General features: G+C 55.9%; 2 protein-coding genes across 6 annotated transcripts in view; both read right to left on the minus strand.

Moving 5' to 3' along the window:
* NRN1L (neuritin 1 like) overlaps positions 1-4,536 on the minus strand; it is a 6,049-nt gene extending 1,513 nt beyond the window's left edge. Inside the window, exons 1-4 of the mRNA XM_024732764.1 lie at positions 4,461-4,536; positions 3,582-3,714; positions 3,214-3,464; positions 2,912-2,918 (exon numbers count right to left, since the gene is read on the minus strand). Coding sequence (XP_024588532.1) covers positions 2,912-2,918; positions 3,214-3,464; positions 3,582-3,714; positions 4,461-4,536 — 467 coding nt within the window. The remainder of the gene's footprint in view (positions 1-2,911; positions 2,919-3,213; positions 3,465-3,581; positions 3,715-4,460) is intronic.
* Positions 4,537-4,929: 393 nt separating this feature from the next.
* Positions 4,930-16,125, minus strand: EDC4 (enhancer of mRNA decapping 4). 5 transcript variants are annotated; one of them, XM_024733609.1, is made up of 30 exons: positions 15,863-16,125; positions 15,617-15,772; positions 13,367-13,523; positions 12,855-12,966; positions 12,454-12,553; positions 11,996-12,185; positions 11,742-11,889; positions 11,548-11,652; positions 11,104-11,213; positions 10,938-11,021; positions 10,750-10,845; positions 10,554-10,656; positions 10,253-10,433; positions 10,089-10,161; positions 9,902-9,993; positions 9,639-9,838; positions 9,446-9,549; positions 9,200-9,356; positions 8,428-8,861; positions 8,239-8,343; positions 8,002-8,154; positions 7,880-7,916; positions 7,569-7,746; positions 7,311-7,466; positions 7,090-7,205; positions 6,839-7,004; positions 6,566-6,752; positions 6,254-6,473; positions 5,698-5,861; positions 4,930-5,464 (listed from the first exon to the last, which is right to left on the minus strand). In XM_024733609.1, exons 3-30 carry the CDS (start codon positions 13,399-13,401, stop codon positions 5,272-5,274), a joined length of 3,999 nt encoding a protein of 1,332 aa, XP_024589377.1. In that variant the 5' UTR covers positions 13,402-13,523; positions 15,617-15,772; positions 15,863-16,125; the 3' UTR covers positions 4,930-5,271. The 5 variants fall into 5 exon arrangements, with proteins under 5 accessions (XP_024589377.1, XP_024589382.1, XP_024589372.1 ...); XM_024733614.1 differs by lacking the exon at positions 15,617-15,772 and having other exon boundaries at positions 9,200-9,353; positions 9,639-9,826; XM_024733604.1 differs by lacking the exon at positions 15,617-15,772 and having other exon boundaries at positions 9,639-9,826.
* Between the last annotated feature and the right edge of the window lie 1,410 nt (positions 16,126-17,535).

The raw sequence follows: 17,535 nt of genomic DNA on the forward strand, positions 1-17,535 counted from the left end.
CAGTCTGTTTATTTCTTAAAATCTTTATTGAGCCCTTACTTCATACATGGAATTGTCTTTAACTGTATAAGCTAATGTTATACTTTAAACCTAAACATATATTAACACCAATAAAATATCACAGTCTGTTTTATGTAGTAGGGCTTCATAAAAGATTTTATTAAAAAAGAAAACTTTAGGGACTTCTCTGGTGGTCCAGTGGTTAAGACTTCATGCTTCCACTGCAAGGGGGTGTGGGTTCAATCCCTGGTCAGGGAACTAAAATCCCACAGGCCACTCAGCCAAAAATAAAATAAATAAAAAGAAAAAAGAAAACTTAAAAAATAATTTCCATATGTCTAGTGTGATGCTTAAGGGAATGAACTTAGGGGCCAAGCAAACTTGGGATCATATCCCAACTCTGACACTTCCACAGTTGTGTGAACTGAACTTAAGCAAGACATCTTCCCCTCCTTAAGCTTCATGTTTCTTATCTGTATAATGGGGATCATAGTTTTGACCTCACAGTTATTGTGAGGGTTGAAAATAATACAGAATTCCAGGGTTGGTGGGGCTTAGAAATCCACACAACACCTCTATTTTACAGACATTCAGCAAATTAATTCAATAAATATTTATTGAGCCCTTGCTATGGAAGGTGCTGGCCTGGGCTCTGGTGAAGAACACGGGGGCCCTGAGATGAAGAGGTATATTGATGCAGAGGGGACTGGGCTCAGGATATCCAACCCCCAGATTCTCCCCTGAACAATAAGCTGTTCCATGTCTGCAGAGCTGCAAACATGAGAAGCACCATTATCATGATGCTCTGGCCTGGGCAGCTGTGTCTAGGGCCCAGCCCACTTGGCTCTCAGCCCACCCCTTTCCTGCAGCTCTGGGATAAAACACACAAAGCTCTTAAGCCCCTGGCCAGAGAGCAGATTCTGTCCCCAACCCCACCCCCCTGCACACACTCCAGGTCACTCAATTCCAGGGAAGAGCAGGGACTTAGGGGGCAAAAACCAGGGGAAAGTAGGTCACAGCAGGAGGATGGTAATCCCTTTGATGGCTGGCCAACACAATCGAGCCCCTGCTCCTGGAAGCGGCCTGCTCCTGGCCACCCACCAAGAGTAAGAGTGGCTCTAGAAAGACTTTTGGGGTTTGGAGCCCCAGCACCATCCCTCCAAATAGTATGCTCAGGTTAAGAGGGCTGCCCCAAGAAGACACATCCTCCATACTGAAGTCATTCTCAGTCCAAGCTTTTGCTGACTGTAACACTTCCTGTGCAGGATTTAGCAATTCTGTTTTTCATTCCACGCACTCCCACAAGTACACTCTTTATACCCAGCTTTAGGCTGGGTGCTAGAGACACAAAGAGGACACTTGGGGAATCCAGAGTGGGGAATTCTGACCTAGACCCAGACAGTAAGAAGCCAGTGAACCAGTGTTATCCGTAGAGAGACAGAAGAAAGCCCAGGAGCTGTGTGGACCTGAAGGAGGCTTCTGATTCAGCTTGGAGTCAGGGTTAGGGAGGCGGTAGGTGATACTGAACAAGAAGTAGGAGTTCACCAGGAGGAAATGAGGAAGGTTATTCTGAGCACAGAGAATAGATGTACAAAGAATAAAAGGCTGGCCTTTCCTTCTGGAAGATACTGGTGGTCAAAGGGGGTGGATCTGGGAGGGGTTTTTTCCTGAACCTTCTCCTTCAGGTGATGTGAGATGGGTAAGGAATGGCTGAGAGAGAGAGAAGTGGGGATAAAAATACAGGTGAATGAAGTACAGGAGAAAAGACAGGGCAGAGAGTGAGTTAACTGAGGCATCTTAGCTAACTGGAATGGGAGGGTGTTTGGGAAGCGTTGCTGAAGTAGGGCTCCTACATGATAAAGTAGGGTGGAGGTCTCTGGAGGCACCTGTCACCCTGGAGCCTAGTCAAGGGTCCTATCAGGCCTGATTCTGTCCTAGGGCCAACAACCTCCCAGCATGGGCTTTAGTGCAAACCTGGCCTGCCAAGTTCTGGACTCCCACCCCTCCTCCCCTCCCAGCTGATTGCCTGGGCCCCTCTTGTAAAGTCCTCTCCAACTCAGCCCCAGTTCTCCTCCACCATTTGTAAGTCTTGTATCCTTACCTCCTATCACCCTCTATCATGGTCCTTCTCTGAAATCCCCCCTTAACCCAAGGACTGAGTAGGTAGATCACTCCTCTGTGCTACTACAGAGGGGGAGTTGAAGGAGTAGACTGAATAAAATGTCCTATATATAAACATAGCTGGCTTACATAGGGCCTTATAGACAATGAAAAGGAGTTTAATATCAGGATCAGTTTTCCAATTTAGAAAATGGAGAATAAAGTGGAGGGAGTGAGAGTAGAAGCCAGTGAGGAGGCCATGGCAGTGCCCACACAAGTCGTGGGGTGATGGCTTGGAAGAGGGTCCTGGCAGGACAGTAGATGACTGATCAATAGAGGGTCTCACCCTCTCTGAGGCCTCCTCCTTCCCTCAGGATTCTGCCCGTTCTGATTCTTGCTCTTCTTCTCCACCATGATGAACTGGGGCTCCTCTGTGCTTCCAGAAAGCCTTCTGGGATTGTTCTGACCTCACACTGCACACCTCTTCTCAAAGAACGAGCTTGTGGAGAGCGTAAGGCCAGAGGAACCCTCGTCGTGACCCCAATTTCTGCAGCTCCAGGTCACCTCAGGTACTTGAATGTAGACTCCAATGGGGGCTCCCCATCTTCTGGAACAGGCTCCCCTCAGATGAATCAGGACCCCAGAGAAGGAGAAGAAAGGGTACTTAATCTGAACTGTGTCTTGAAGGCTAAGGTGGTAGTTCAGCAGAGGGAGGAGGAGGTGAGATGGACAGGAGCCTGGAAACTGGAAAGAACCTGGGGAGGGGGGTAGACTGGCTGAGGGTGGGGTTGCGGACACTCTATCACCTCACATGGCCCCTAGGGGCCAGGACAGGAGGGGCAGGTAGGGCTAGGAATGCCAGCCCGGGAGAACAGAGAAATATGTGCATTCCCACACATCTTGGGTCACCACCAGAAGTCTTGGAACCTGCTGGCAATGGAAAGCTCTGCACTGCCCCTGGGAAATGAGTGTTTGTGAAGAGAAAGACTGAGTCCCCTATGGTGGTCTTCAGCCCGCCCATCTCGTCCTGGGGATCAGCTTCTTGAGGCCTCCACCCCAGCCAGGTGGGCCACAGTGGAAAGAAAGGAAGGAGCTTGGTACAAATATAAATACCTTTAATGAAAGCAAGAGGGGGCTCGGGGACCCAAGTGGGTGCTGGCGCTGTCGCCTGCAGCGTCTCCTGGTTGGTCTCTGGGCCCGCCCCGCGCTCCTGAAGGCGTACAGGGGTGCCACACAGAGTGTGCAAATTATCTGGGTGTGGGGCCCGGCGAGCTTCTTGCTGTAGTGACTCCCACACGGCGGCGGCCTCCTCAGGGCAGTCCAACAGGACTCGCGAGGCACAGGTGTGGAAATCATTCCAAGACCTGTCAAGGGTGTGGGGTCAGGGTAATCAGGTGGGGCAGGGGGCTTTGGAATGGGAGGGAAGAGGTTCAGACCCCAAGGGTGTGGGGTTGGGCTGCTGCCCTCATGCCTGCCCGTACCTGCAGACGCTCTCCAGCTCACCTCCGCGGCCCATGCCGTCCCCCAAGCGGATGAGACACTCGGCAAAGCCCTGGTATATGGTGTCACAGCGGCCTGGGACCGCTGTGGTTGCTGCCAGGGGAGATACAAGGACTGGGGGTGGGGGTGGAGAATAGTTGATAGGATGAGGTGGCGTGCCCTCACCATCCCTGCCCCTCGCCGCCAAACCCCAGGGGCTTGTTTACCAGGGAGCGTTCTGGGGACGTGACTCAGCGTGAAAGGGGTGCCCCAGGGAACTAAGGGGGCACATCTGGGGACCACCTGCCTCTGCCCCCTTCTAGGCAGACCTGGACAGGATAGGTGGGGATGGGGGAAGGAGAAGCCTCGTCCCAGGAGTTGGCTCTTCTTCCGAGCTTCTGGGTCCCAGGTCAGGTGAGAATGGTCCAAATGAGAGTATGGACATGGTGAAAGGAGGCAGGTCCCCTGGCAACTTCCAGTTTCTCTGCAGCCTAGACAATCTTTGTTTGGCCTTTCCATCCCCTCCCCAGAGACAGGTGTTTTCTGACGGGTAGGGGGGTTGGGATCCAGGTTCGACCCTAAGAGAGGACCTCAGAGATCCCACGGTTGGTCTGGGAGTCCCACAAGAGCTCAAGTCTCCCCTTATCAGGATGGGGACTGTGGAATTTGGGGGTTCTTCCCTCCGAAACTAGGGTTCAGTTCCCACCCTCACTTTACATCCTGAAGCCACTGGCACACAATCCCTCCCTGGAGCCCTCTCACCTCCTCTCCACCCTGACTCTCAGCGCTCAGGAGGGCTGTGCCTCAGCTCCCACACAACCTACACCCAGCCTGGGGAGGGGGTGTGTGGACTGGGCTGGGTCCAGCACACCAGCACTCACCAAGGGGCGGCAGCAGCAGCAGCAACAGCCCCAGTGCACAGAGCGGTTGCCAGCGGTGACAGAAGCGGCAGCACATCTTCCCTGGACTGGGAGCCTAGTGCCAGAGCTGGCAGCTTGGAGTGCAGCCCTTCGGCCCAGCCCCCAGAAGGAGGAATTGTGATTGGATGGGGGGTGAGGGTGGAGCTCAAACCAGCCAGCAGCCCCACCCCCCCAGTTCAGATAGGCAAAGAAGGGAGGGACTCCAGAGAGGAGAACCCAGGAGCTTGGGGTGGTGCTGAGCTGATCCCAGGGCCCTTGCCTTGCCTCAGAGATGGAGAGCGGAGATCTGGGAAGGCAGTTGGGCAGATGAGGGTGGGTGTCCAGGGCCCTGGGGTGGGTTGGCCTGGACAGAGCTCCAGGAGAGGGGGCAGGTAACAAAGGGCAGTTATCAAAGTCATGCCAAAGACATACGAAAAGCATACACATACTCCATTTTATTCCAAAAGCATTTAATTGAATTTCTCAATGTTTTTCAAAAACAAAAAGAACCAAACTGGTGGTAAAAAGGAACATGGAAAATTCAACTAAAGTGGTGTCATAATCTCAGGGGTCATGCTCCAGGCATGGCAGAACCCAAGAAGGCACAATACCCACCCTGGGCCCAGCCTAAACCTGCTGGCTACCACAACCTATAGACCATAGCCAGTGCTATCCCCATCAAACACGCCAGAGGTGGGAGCCTGAGCAGGTAAAGGGCAGACATGACCCTGCTTTGGCCTAGGCCTGTCTGCTGACCTTCAGTGCCACCCCATCCTGGGCAAGGCAGGCTGAGCTAAGGGAGGCTGGGGGTCATAAGGCCGTGCAGCATGAGGCTGAGACGCCGGGCCGCTTTGCCAAGTGAGTTGTGTGGCTCCGCCTGCAGGAACTGGAAGAGCTTCTGGCGCACCTGGGCCATGACGGAGCCCATGTGGTCCCGAGTGATGGGGTCACTGTGGTCCAGGTGCATCACAGCCTCTTCCAGGTAGCTGGGGGTTTAGGAAAAGGACAGGCTACAGGTGACCTCCAGCAGAGAGGAGTGCCCCCTGGTGGCAATGAGGCCCAGAGGCTGATAATGGAGGCCTCAAAGCCTGAGATGGGTGGGGACAGAGGGGATTGGTGGAGAAAATTAAGGAGGGGAGTCAGGCAGGAGTGGGAGTCGCTGCTTTGAACTGCTCCCCGCCCTTCACCACAGCCCTAGTCCCTGACTATGCCCACTCACCTGAGCTTGAGGTCAGTTCGAGTGCCAAGGTCAGAGGCCAGTTGCTGGATGAGTGAAAGGAGTACAGGCTGGGAGAGGGGGCAAGGTGGCTGCCCAAAAACCTGGCCTGGGTCTACAGTTTCACACACGTACAGCACCAGGTTCAGGTCGGCAGCTGTCAGGGCCTGAGTAGAGAACAGAGTTTATAGCTAATGTCAGGATAGAATGCCTGCTTGTCTGGCTATGTGGCCTGGGAGAGGATGACCAGAGTAGGGCATCCTGAGGGGGATGCTTTGGGGCCCAGAGAGAGCACTGTAGGGCTGTGTTGTTACTCTAGGGAATCAGGAAAGTTTTCCTGAGAAGGGTAGTTCTGAAACAAGGTAGACTGAGGTAGGAAGAAAGGGATCCAGGGTCCAGACAGAGGGAAAAGCAAGGGAAATGCCCTGGAGGCCAACGAGAACCAAAAAGAGTCTGCTGAGGCCAGACCACCCAAAGCATGATGGGTAGAGTGGAATGTATGATGTGTGAGCCTTGTCAGGAGACTCCTGACTCTATCTGGGCTTAGTGCCCGGCTTACCTGCTGGAAGGCCTGATTGAGGTGGCCCTGCTGCAGCAGCTGCAGGATATGGGCTTGCTGGGCTTGGCAGTCGAGGTGGGTGGCAGGGACAGGTGTGCCAGCGGCTGAGCGCATGGCCTGCATGATGCTAGAGGTGACGGCAGCCTGCTGCTCCTTGAGTGCCACACTCACCTCACCCTTAACAATGCGCTGCACCTGTGCTAAAATTGCCTCTTGCAGGCTGCAAAGGCAAGTGAGGGAGATGAGGCTGACAGGCAGTTGGGTCTGGCCCTTTCCAAACCCACCACCTTGCTCAGTGCCCTGCCCACACACCTGCCCACAGCCACGTGCAGCTGGTGCTGCACCTCAGCCCGAACGCTGCTGGACACGGTAGCCGCCATCTGCTCCGTGGCTCCCTGCAGTGTGCTGACCAGGCCCCGCAGCTGGGCCAGCATGGGCTCCCGCGCCTCCTGTTCTCGTGCCTTTCGGCTCTTCATGTGGCTCTCCAGCTGCTGCAAGTCTGAGAAGTGACCATGGGGGCCATGAGAGGGACGGTAGGGAGAAGACGATAGCCCTTCCCTTCTTGGGGCATATGACCCTACTCACATTCCTGCGTGCCCAGTCGGAAGCTATCATTAATCTGCTGGAACATGGCCTGGCAGCTCTTCTCAAAGGCGGGCAGTACCACGCTCTGGAAGGCTTCACGGTAGGCGGCCTGCATTGGCCCCTGTAACGTGTCTGCGGCTGCTCGGGCAATGGCATCTGTTAAGTTCTGGGGGTGGAAGAAGGGGCCTGAGTTGAAAGCTGAGCCCAAGCCCACCAACCACCAACCTCCCTCACCTTGGGCCCCACAGCACCTTGGACTTCAGCAGCTTGGAGATATTCTCTTTCATGCTACCCTCCACGGCTGTGAGTTTGGTGGCCACTGAGTTGCTCAGTTGGCCTGCCACGGGCTCCAGACTCCTAGACACACCTGGGACAGGGTGAGGAGGGAAAGGTAGAGCCATGAGAAGAAGCTTGACAGGTAGGGGGCCCCACTCCCATCTGGCCCACCCAGAAGTCTCCATGCAAAACTCACACGGAGGAACCGTCTTCTTGATCTCATCCCGTATGCTGCGCTCCAGCCGCCCAGCCACAGCTGAAGATAGCGCTTGGGACAGCTGTTGCGTCAGCTGCTCCTGCAGCTGCCCACCACGCTGCTGTCCCTCGGCCAGTGCCCGCTCCAGTCGCCGCTCTGCATTGTAGCTAAGGAACAGGGCTGCAGCAGGTCCCATATCCCTTCCTGGGCCAAGAATGTTGCTGCCGCCCCATGCTGTGCCACTGCCCACAAGGATACGCTCCTGCTCGTGCCGTGACTCTAGGGCACGTTCTACGTGGCCCGTGACGGTGCTCTGCAGGCCTTCAAGTTGGGTGCACAGACGCTGTAGCAGCTCTTCTTGGCTGTGCCGAAGCTGTGCCAGCTCTCTCTGCTGTTGCCAAATTAGTGCTGGCCAGTCCTCAGGGGCCTCTGCCACCTGCCAGGAACACCAACAGTCACATGAAGCCCGCCCCGCCCATCCCCACACACCAGACCAGGGGAAGGCTTGGACCCTACCCCACCCCCACAGGCAGGAGTCCCAGAAGCAGAAAGGGTGTTTGCTCGCTCACCTGGTGCTCTGTGAGCCGGGATCCCACGGACGAATCCCTGCCATAGAGGAGAAGCACCTCAGGCCATGTCAAGCAGGCAGCCTGAAGACCACCCCTCTCCCTGGCCCCAGGACCCGTCCTACCCGTCATCCTTTTTGCCCTTTCGCTTGAGCTTGGGTGAGGCCCGAGGGGATCCTTTGGTCTTCCAGTCCTTGGCAGGAAGACGTGGAGTGGGAACTTTGGTGCCAAAACCCCCTGCAGCAGAGGCCAGGCTGGCCACCTCATCATCATGGTCGCTGTGGGAAGGGCAGGGAGAGAAATAGGCACCTACCTACTTGTTGGCCCTCCCTGTGAGAGGAACGGTGCAGGGTGGTGCCTACCTTTGCTCGGCACTGGCGTCCTGACTGTCATGTTGCTGTAGCAGGTGATAAGGTGGTCGGTGAAAGGCCAGGCTCTTGTGCTTTTCCTGGAGGCCATTCCGGGGGCTGGGGGGACAGGCCAACTCAGCAGTGGATGATTCTATCTGAAGCCCTTACCATCAGCACATTTCCCACTCCTAAGCTCCTCACCTCTCTGCCAGGCTGCTGCAGGTCTCACGAGTAATGTCTGGTGCCGTAGGCCAGACCTGACTGTCAGGGGCCGTGGCCTCCTGGGTCAAGGCTGCCTCCAGGAGGGAAGGGGTACTATGCCGATCCCCATCCCCAGGGCCTCCATCCAGGCTAAGCTGGGGGCCAAGCTCGGGTCCCGGCCGGGGCCGTGGAGACAGCAAGTGTAGTGCTGAAGCAGCTGAGGCCATACTGTCTGGCTCCAGGCCCTCCGGAGCGGAGGAGCCAAAGCCACGGGACAGCGCCTCAGATGCGATCTCAGGGATATCCTGGGACAGAGCAGTGGAAGCCGAGGAGATAACATCGGGGGAGCGGGTGCGGCTGGGGGACGCCTGGGGTAGCCCCAGGGGCTCCACTTCCTGCAGCTCCAGGGATAGTGTAGAGGCAGCAGTAGGCACCTGAGGTAGGCCAAAGGTGGGATCTTAGGTAGTGGGAAGTAGGAGTAAAAGGAGTAAAGAGACGAAGCACTGGTGTGTGTAGTGATGAGAGATGGGACAACGGGGAAGGGGGAGGAAGGTCAAAAATGGCCGCAGCCCAGGAGGAGAGGAGGTGGGGATGGAAAGGCTGAGGATCTGCCCTCCAGGGACACCGGGGGCTGAGATACCCTCAGGGGAAACATGGACCACCTGAGGAAGAGCAGGACCAGAAGACAGGGTGCTGTGGGAGGAGACTGCCGCCAGCCTTCCCACTCCCATGTACCTGCTATACTGCACTTCACACACACCCACATACGCACCTGCCCAGGCCCTTTGGGAGGCAATTTGTCGGCCGGACTTGGGAGCAGGCCAGGCAGGAGGCTACGTGGGCTTGCCTGCAGGCTGCTGCTGCTGCTCATTGTCAGACCGCCATCCAGCTGTAGCTTGGGGCTCAAGGTCAGCTCCTCAGGTGGCCTGCTGGCAGGAAGGATGAAGTGTAAGCAGCCAGAGCCTGGCATCACCTGGCACCAGCCCCTGACACGCCCTAACTCTGACCCTCATTTCACCTGGGCAAGGAGGGGTCCACGGCCGAAGTACTGCTCATGGCAGACACCGCCGTAAGAGAGGAACTGCTGCTGCTGCTGCTGCTGCTACTGGGAGATGCAGCGATCTGGGGAGATGTGGAGAACGAGGGCTGTGGCTGTGGGGGGCACTCCCAGGGCCTCCCTCCCTGTGCCCCACACTCCTCCCGCAGCATACCTGCTGCAGGGAGGTGCTAGGTGTCATGAAGGCGTCAGGTGTCATCAGCTTGGGCTTGGTCTCACTGCTCAGACTGAGGAAGTCGGCAGGTGCAGGCAGCTCCACGATGCGTCGGAGGTCAGACTGGGAGCCGTGAGTGGCCGATCCCAGGCCCTCAGAAGCCAGTTCTGGTCGAGACTCTCCAAATGCTGTGGGAAAAGCTGCCACTTGAGTCAGATCTCAGACTCCAGTCAGAACCTGCTTTCCTGTCACCCCCAACTCACCAAAGTCCTCATGGGCAGGGTGTGTAGGGAGCGGGACCACCACGTCAGGGTTCAGCTGTGGCTGGAAGCGGATCTGTACATCTTGCAATGCTCTGCAGAGAGAGCAGGGGGAGAATATGAGAGTCAGAGTCAGCAGGGTAGGGAGGGGCACAGACAGGGCACAGGCAGGCCCCCCCAGCACACTCACTTAGTGTGCACACAAAAGAGCTTGATGAGCACACCAGCTGCAGACTCCATGGCACCAGCTCCGTGGGTCCCATCTGCAAGGACAATGTGGACTAAGCCCCTGGCCCTCTGAGCCTCAGCACTCCCCTACATCCCAGCACACATCCCTGACCCTGAGCAGCTCACCAGCCCCTAGGCTGTCATTCTCCTCTTCGGCTGGCAGCACCTCAGTGTGCCGCAGCCGGCAGCGACTCACAACCTGGATACCGAAGCTCAGCACAGGGTGGGTGAGCAGGAACTCAGAGATGGAGCTGAAGCAGGCACGGCCCTCCTCCTGGTTCTGCAGCAGTTCCATCACATAGAGGACCTGCACAGGTAGCGAGTTCACAGCTGAGCTCAGGGGCTGGGAAGATGTGGATGTGCCACACACACCCTTGTCCCCCCTGATGATATCAGCTCTGCCCAGAGTGTCCCCACTGCAGCCCACCTTCCGTTGCACATCGCTGAGTATCAAGTATTCTGCTGAGAGGTCCAGGCAAACCTTGAGGCTGGGGGGCACACTCACTGAGCTGAAGATATCTGGGGAGAAGCTGGAGGGGGTGGCCACGAGGCAGGATGAATGAGACTGAGAGGGTGGAAGGAACCCAACCCTGCCCCTGCCCAGCCCCACAGCCCCTGCTTACCGAATGGTCTGCAGGCAGGTCCAGGACACCGTGCACCACATCTTCAGCTCCCGATTCTGGTCAGCACCAGTAATAAGGAACCTCCAGAAGGGGACCCTGCAAAGCAACAAGGCACTGAGTGGCTGGCTGGGCCCCTGCTGGGAGCCCAAAGTCCAACCCACCACCCTCCTGCCTGCCCACTCACTCACTCAGGATCCTGTTTCTTGTGGTTGTCACAGAACAGGAGGCAGGAGAGGGGCCTCCCATCGTGAGGCTTCCACTCGTGCAAACACCTGCAGGCAGGTATATGAGTGGCCTGAGTGGGGGATCTGATCTCCTACCTGGGAGAGCCCAGGCCCTCAGGCTCCGCCTTACCTTGGCTCATCCTGCCCCTCAATGTAAATCTGCCAGAACTTGACGAAGCCATCATGACTTGCGGTAGCCAGGACAGTCCCATCAGGTGAGAGGGCCCCTTCACTTAGGCACTGGGAAGAACCCAAAAAGCCTTGCTTTGCCACCTGACTAGAGGTGGGAGCAAGTCCTCCTCAGGTGAGGATGGCAGTGAGCTAGGCTGACCCAAAGCGGATCTGCATGTTTGTATGAAAGACAATGAATGGGGGCGGGGTGCTGTAGAGAAAAACAGCTCCATAGGGTGCACGGTTAGGTGTGAGCGCCACAGGAGACGGGTCCCTCTGTGCTCCGAGTTCCCATGGCAGAGTGCTAGAAAGCTATGTGGGCAGCTGTGGGAACAGGGAATAGATGAGGGACATAAAGGGGTGGGGAGAGGAGGGCAGCAAAGGCAGTCAGTTGCAGGCTTACTGTGCTGTGGCCTTTTACCACGATGAAGCCCTGCTTGATCTGGCTGACATCCACGGGCCAGGTGCTGTGGTTGGAGCGGAGCATGTCCAGGTCCCACACCTCAGCCTAGCAGGTACAGGGAGGTGAGCGTTCAGCCCATGACCACACCATTGCTACTTGGTCCCCTCCTTTCCCCCCAGGCCCGGCCCCCTCACCCGGTCCTCATGCAACAGGGCCACCGTTGGGCTGCCCTCCTCACAGCAGTCCTCACTCTCTTCGGGAATGAAGGGGCACCAGATGATCCTGCGGAAGTGATTCAGTGGAGTGCCCTCTGGCTGTCGGATATGGACCAAGATCTCTTCTCTGAGCAGGGTGTTAAGGGCTAGGCAGGTGGATAATGAGGTATGTCTGGCAGACCCAGCTCCACCCACTTTTCTTCAGTCCCCCATCCCACCCTGGGAAAGGATACTGAATTTTGCCATTAACCAGGGCCAAGCGCCACACAAACAGGTTGCCTGCCTCATCCAGGCAGGCCAGCTGTGGGGAATTGAGGTGTGCAAAGGCCAGATCAGCCACACTGCCTGTGAAGCCTTTGAGCAGGGTCCTCTCTGAAGTGCTGACACTGATCACCCGTACCATCGCTGAGCCGTTGTTGGCAGCTAGAATCAGGAGAGCGGTAGGCCATGAATAAGTATCTAGGCCCAGGCAGCAGCAGAGAAGCCCTGCCCTTGCCTGCCTCTCTGCCACTACCAGTCTCAATCTCTGTTTTCTCACTCGGCTCCAGAAGGCCTGGCAGAGCTGCAGCCAGCACAGACAAGCCTTCCATTATACCTCTAAGGTCTGAGTGGGCTGAGTGACTGGACAGTGGAGCTGCATCTCTGGGGCTACTAGCAGAACACCTCCCTCCTCTGTACTGTGCCTACTCACCCCGAATAGCATAGGCCAAGAAAGAGTTGGACACAGCAATCAGGTTGCCATAGTAGTATTTCTGCTCCCAGTCATACTTGGCGACGGGCTGGATTTTCACCTGAGAATCAAGAGTGAGGAAGGTCATAGAAGTCGAGGGCTGGGGCAGCTTTCCTGGAGCTGAGGTAGCCCCCAGCATGCCTGGGGACAGTAGAGGCCATATGCGCAGGCCCAGCCACCCATTCACAATTCTTGGGGCCAGATTCCCACAGAGACTTGGCAGCCAACCCTGGCTTCCTGAGACTGGGATACACTACCTGTCTGTCAGGATAGTCCCCATAGGTACTGGCAGCATGGAATGGGGGAGGGACAGCCTAAGTGTGCCCCATCCATTATACATGCCATGACATCCTGGTGCCCACCTTGTTGCTCCCCCGTGCCTTGCTCGAGATGCTAGAGTCACTGCTGGCCACAATCTCCACCTCCTTGGCCAAAATCCCGATGCAGGTGGAACTGTCGTCTCCTAAGAGGCAGCTGGGGGGAGGGGTGCATAGCGTGACTCTTGTCCACCCAAAGTCTCAATGGGCAGGGTTGTGGGGAGAAGATACAGACACTCTAGTGAAAGTGTAAAGTCCCAGATGCCCAACTCTGCCTGGTTCACTGGTCCCCAAACCTACAGCTTCCCTTGCTCACCTCCCTCCTTGGGAATGGCCCTACTTCCATGCTAAACCAGGTGCCCAAACTTCAGATCCAGGCCAAGCCCTTGAGCTTGTCGTTGCCCCTCATCCTAGTGCAAACTCAGTGTGGTTAAGTGTTCCACCCCAGGTCATCTAGTGGGGAAGCATCAGAGGCTGCTGGACCCTCTCCCCTCCCCTTATGCCTTTAGTTCACAAATGCCTCAAAGACCCCATCACCACCACTCCCAGACACTCACATGACCTGCTTTTCCTGCAGGTTAATAGGAGGCATGGCTCGGAGACCAGGCTTGTTTGTTGAAGTACCATCACCTGAGCAGAGGGGGTCTGGGACCAAGAGCCCATTGAGATCTCCATTGTAGGCATTAGATGGTCGCTGGCTCTCTGCACTGGGACCTAGAGACAGAAAGGGCCACTCTGATGAAGTTATTCCACCTGCCCACTGGCCTCTCCTCCTGCAGAGCTTCACTCAAGAACCATGAGGTGCTCTAGGAACACTCAACAAGGTTTGTCAGTGGGGAGGAGGGCCCTTTGTTCAACCTTTATTCCATAAACACTGATAGTGAACCTAATGCATGCTAGGACCAAGGATGAGCATGAAGCTCTTCTACCTGGGGGAAGGGTATAAGAATGCTCTGAGTCCAATTAATACTCAGGCCTGGGTCAGTACAGAGGGACTCTGTGTACTTGAAGGAGGGCATGGGAAGGGTCAGGACAGACTTTACAGAGGAGGTGCCATCAGAGCCAGCGTGGCTAGAACACACAAACCTGGGAAGGATGGAGGGAAAACAAGGCTGCAGAGGTCTCAGGTATGAGGCTAGGGTGCTTAGATTTTCCCTGTGGTAATGAGAGCCACAAAAGTTTTAAATAGGAAAGTGACATGATCTGCTATGGCCAGAGGACTGACTGCTCTAAAGTAGCATGCAGGATAGTTGAGAATCCAGGTGAGAGATACCAGGGCCTACATCAAAGTAGTGGAGGGGTTGGAGAAGAGAGGGTGGGCTTCTAAGGCATGGAAAAACATGATAAGATGTGGAAGTAAGAAAGGAAGGAGACTGCCTGACACGGAAATGGCTCAGAAGAAGCCACCCTGGAGGAATGGACATGAAGGAGTTGGACAAAGAGTAGAGAAATTATGGGGTAGGGTGTGTAATCAGGAAAGACAGCCTTTCAGTTGTTTACATTGGCTGTGTTTCAAGCACCCTCATAGGTTCAGACACTACTCCAAAACTCCCAGGTAGCAAGGAGAGTAGGGCCTCATATTCAAGAAATATGACAAGTTTCTAGTCACAAAACTGCCTGGGGTCTCACATGGTCCTCCAGTGAGAGGAGACAAGCAAGGGCTACTTGGCAAACAGGGGAATCAAGTACCAGTCAGTAAGCAAAGAGTTAAGAGGACCACCTCACTTGCATCACAGCCACCTTAGCTGCTCAGGGGTAAGCTGACCACTCTCCTTTCCAGGCAGGCTAGCATGAGGACAAACAAACAAGCTACACATTACCCATGCAAGGCTCTACCAAACCTTTGTGAAGACTAGTTTGCTAGCAGCTAATAAGCATGAGAGGGCCAGGCCAAGCCCATGAGTCCAAGGAGCACACACTCCAGGCCTGGGGGAAAGGGCTTGGTGGTTCCAGGCAGCAGATAGATTTTCTCAGAGATTAGAGGTTAGCTAAACCCAGGAGTGAGCACCAGTGCCTGCTTCCAAAGGGAGCCAGCAGGTTTCAGAACAGGGTCTGAGGAAACACCAATTCTCAGCTCTGGCCACTGCACATCCACACCCCCATTACCAGCCAGTCTCTCAACCACTACAACATTTCACAGGTCCCTGAACCTGCCATGAAACTTTGGTACTTTCACATATACTATTTCCTCTTTGCAGAATGTCTTTCCTGACACCCAAGCCCGTCTCCATATTACAAGACCTAGCCTAAACATTGCCCTTCTCTCAGATCTGTTCTCAGGCATTCTCCAGCCCCCACCCCACCCACCCTATCCCCATCACAGTGCCAAACACTTCTCTCTTTCAATGAGAAGAGCATTATATTACACCTTGTTAGCCCTGTGTCCTAGGAGCTCACTGAGGGCAGGAGCAGCTGAGGTACCACTGCAAACCCAAGAAAAGTTTAAACGAATGGACGTAAACTAGGGCTTGCAGATGTTTGTAGATCCAATCAGGACTGTGCAGTCTGTGATTTGCCTTAAACCCAAAGAGGACACGGAATTGGGGGTGGTCACCGTCGTCCTGAAAATCAGTTTCAGAATCGCATGCCTAGAGTCTGTATTCCAGAAGGAAGGGCAAGTTGCATAGGAGATCAGCGGCTCTTCATTACAGCGCCTAGGTCTAGATCCAGAGCTCCGCATACAGAGCCCAGACTAGGCCTCTGAACTATGGCAAAAGGGGAGGGAACCCGGGCCAGTCCCAGGAACACTAGAGACGTTGCGGACAGGACACCTGGTGGGCTCTGCGAATTCAGAGAAGGTGCCTCACCTTCAGCCGAGACGCTGAAGGACGAGGCAGAACGGCTCGGCTCCGGGATGGGGCAGGATCGCACCCAGGGGTCTGCGCCCTTCAGCAAGCACGCTCAGGGATTTGCCGCTCCAACCCTCGTCTGCCCTCACCAGCCGGGAGGATGCAGAGCCGGTCCTGAGTGACCCGAGGGCCATGAGGGTGGCCGAGGCCCGCACCGCCCTTCTGCCCGCTCACCAAGGACCCACCCCCACCGTTCCGGCTCACCCCCCGCGGGCCGGTCCAGCTTGAGGATGTCCCGCAGGTGCTGCGTGGCGTCCTCGATGTCGATGCTCGCGCAGGAGGAGGCCATGGGCCCAGCCGCGGGCGCCCGGGTCCGCGCCGCGTTCGTTCGCCGCCGCCGCGCACCGTCCAGCTGAGCACTACCCCGCCAGGACCAGACAGTGGGACCAGTCACTACACTCTGTCCACCTAAAGCTAGAAAACCGCCACCCGCGCCGCGTCCCTGAGCCCCGCCAACCCCACCAACCGCCTCCACTTCCGGCCCGCCCCAGACTCGGCTCCCGGAACCTGAGCAGAGCGGAGAAGAAAGGTTCCGGGCTGGGGGTCGGACGCTTCGCCCCTCCCGGAGCCCGCCCCTACCGCGGTCCTGCCCCTGCGCTAGTAGGGTCTGGGGAGTTCCTTGAGGCTGAGGCAGAGCAAATGTCCACCTACTGGACCGCCCAAAGCGCCCTACTTGCCTCAGGATATCCCGCCCGGTCCATGTCCACTCCCAAAGCATGGGCTCATGGTGGGCCTAGGACCGGGTCAATTTGGTTGCCCAAGCTGAATCCCTCAGATGCCCCAGGAGCAAGCTAAATTGGTAGGAGCCTCGGTTTCCCCTTTGGGAAGTGGGTCAGTGTAACCCAAGACCTGAGGGGACCCGTGAAGTCACGGACCCAGGAATTGCTAGGGCAGAGGAGATGGTCCCACCACAAACATCACATTGTTCCCTAACTTCTCCCAGCATCCCCCTGCATGACCTGGCACCCTCAGGCAAAAAGAAAGGAACCATGGTTTACAAACACCTCTTTATTGCAGACATTTCAGGCACAGATACATGGAAAAGCTGTATTGCAGATTTTATACAGGGTGGTTTAAGAGGCAGCAGGTTTCTACCTCTCTCCCCAACCTCCACCCCCCAAATACACAGCAGCCAAGAAATCAGCCCCATGAAATCTCCTGAGTATGCTGTCCTTTCAAACAGCACATCATCCAGCCCAGTGCCCAGTGTAGCCAGGCAACCAGTGGGGGTCTGCAGAAGTCCTTGGCTTCCATCCATAGTGCAGGAGGGAAGGGGGCTGTGCAGGTCAGGCAAAGCTGTGGTGCCCTCACCAATCCTAAAACCCCTAACAGGGCATCAGCCCAAGTCCTGGGTTTGGTTCTAGCCTGTGGTTGCTACCTTGCCACGAGTTTTACACCACCAAGGTCTCAGGGCTCAAGGGCTAGATTTGTACTAGGCAAGGCTTGTCCCCAAAACTGAGGAGCAGAAACTGCCCCAACAGCTGAGACTTCCCGGGATTTGAAGATAGTGTGAAGGTGTGTGTGTGTGGTCAGGGAGGGAATTGGAGGAGGCCTAGAGATGCCTTGCAGAGGTCTCAGGGGTGAGAAATCCTAGAACCTAAATCCCTCAAACTCAGAATGCTTTCTTTCGTAGTTCTAAATCTATACTCCAACCCAACCGGGCCTGGCTCCATGGACATTGGAGGCTGGCTGTTCGAGTTACTCCCCTTTGGGTAATGATATCCACAGCAGATGGTACAGCATCAAAGCTGCCCTCTGCTTGGCTTGGGATTTACGGGGCACACTGGATGTGATCCTGACCCTTCTGTAGATAGAACAGGCCCTTCTCCCTCAAACCTCTGCTCATACTTGGCCTTGCTGAGCCCTCAGTTCAGAGG

The sequence above is a fragment of the Neophocaena asiaeorientalis genome, unplaced genomic scaffold (genome assembly GCF_003031525.2).
Source record: "Neophocaena asiaeorientalis asiaeorientalis breed wild unplaced genomic scaffold, Neophocaena_asiaeorientalis_V1.1 scaffold90, whole genome shotgun sequence".
Lineage (NCBI taxonomy): Eukaryota > Metazoa > Chordata > Mammalia > Artiodactyla > Phocoenidae > Neophocaena > Neophocaena asiaeorientalis.

What these genes read in the sequence shown, in the direction of transcription:
- EDC4 (XM_024733592.1), bottom strand. Translation starts at nt 15,947, where the DNA reads ATGGCCTCCTCCTGCGCGAGCATCGACATCGAGGACGCCACGCAGCAC. An exon ending in GAGGGGCAGGATGAGCCAAG is followed by an intron (nt 11,022 to 11,103) that starts GTAAGGCGGAGC and finishes ACCTGCCTGCAG; the next exon opens with GTGTTTGCACGAGTGGAAGC. An exon ending in CTCCCAAAGGGCCTGGGCAG is followed by an intron (nt 8,862 to 9,199) that starts GTGCGTATGTGG and finishes GGCCTACCTCAG; the next exon opens with GTGCCTACTGCTGCCTCTAC.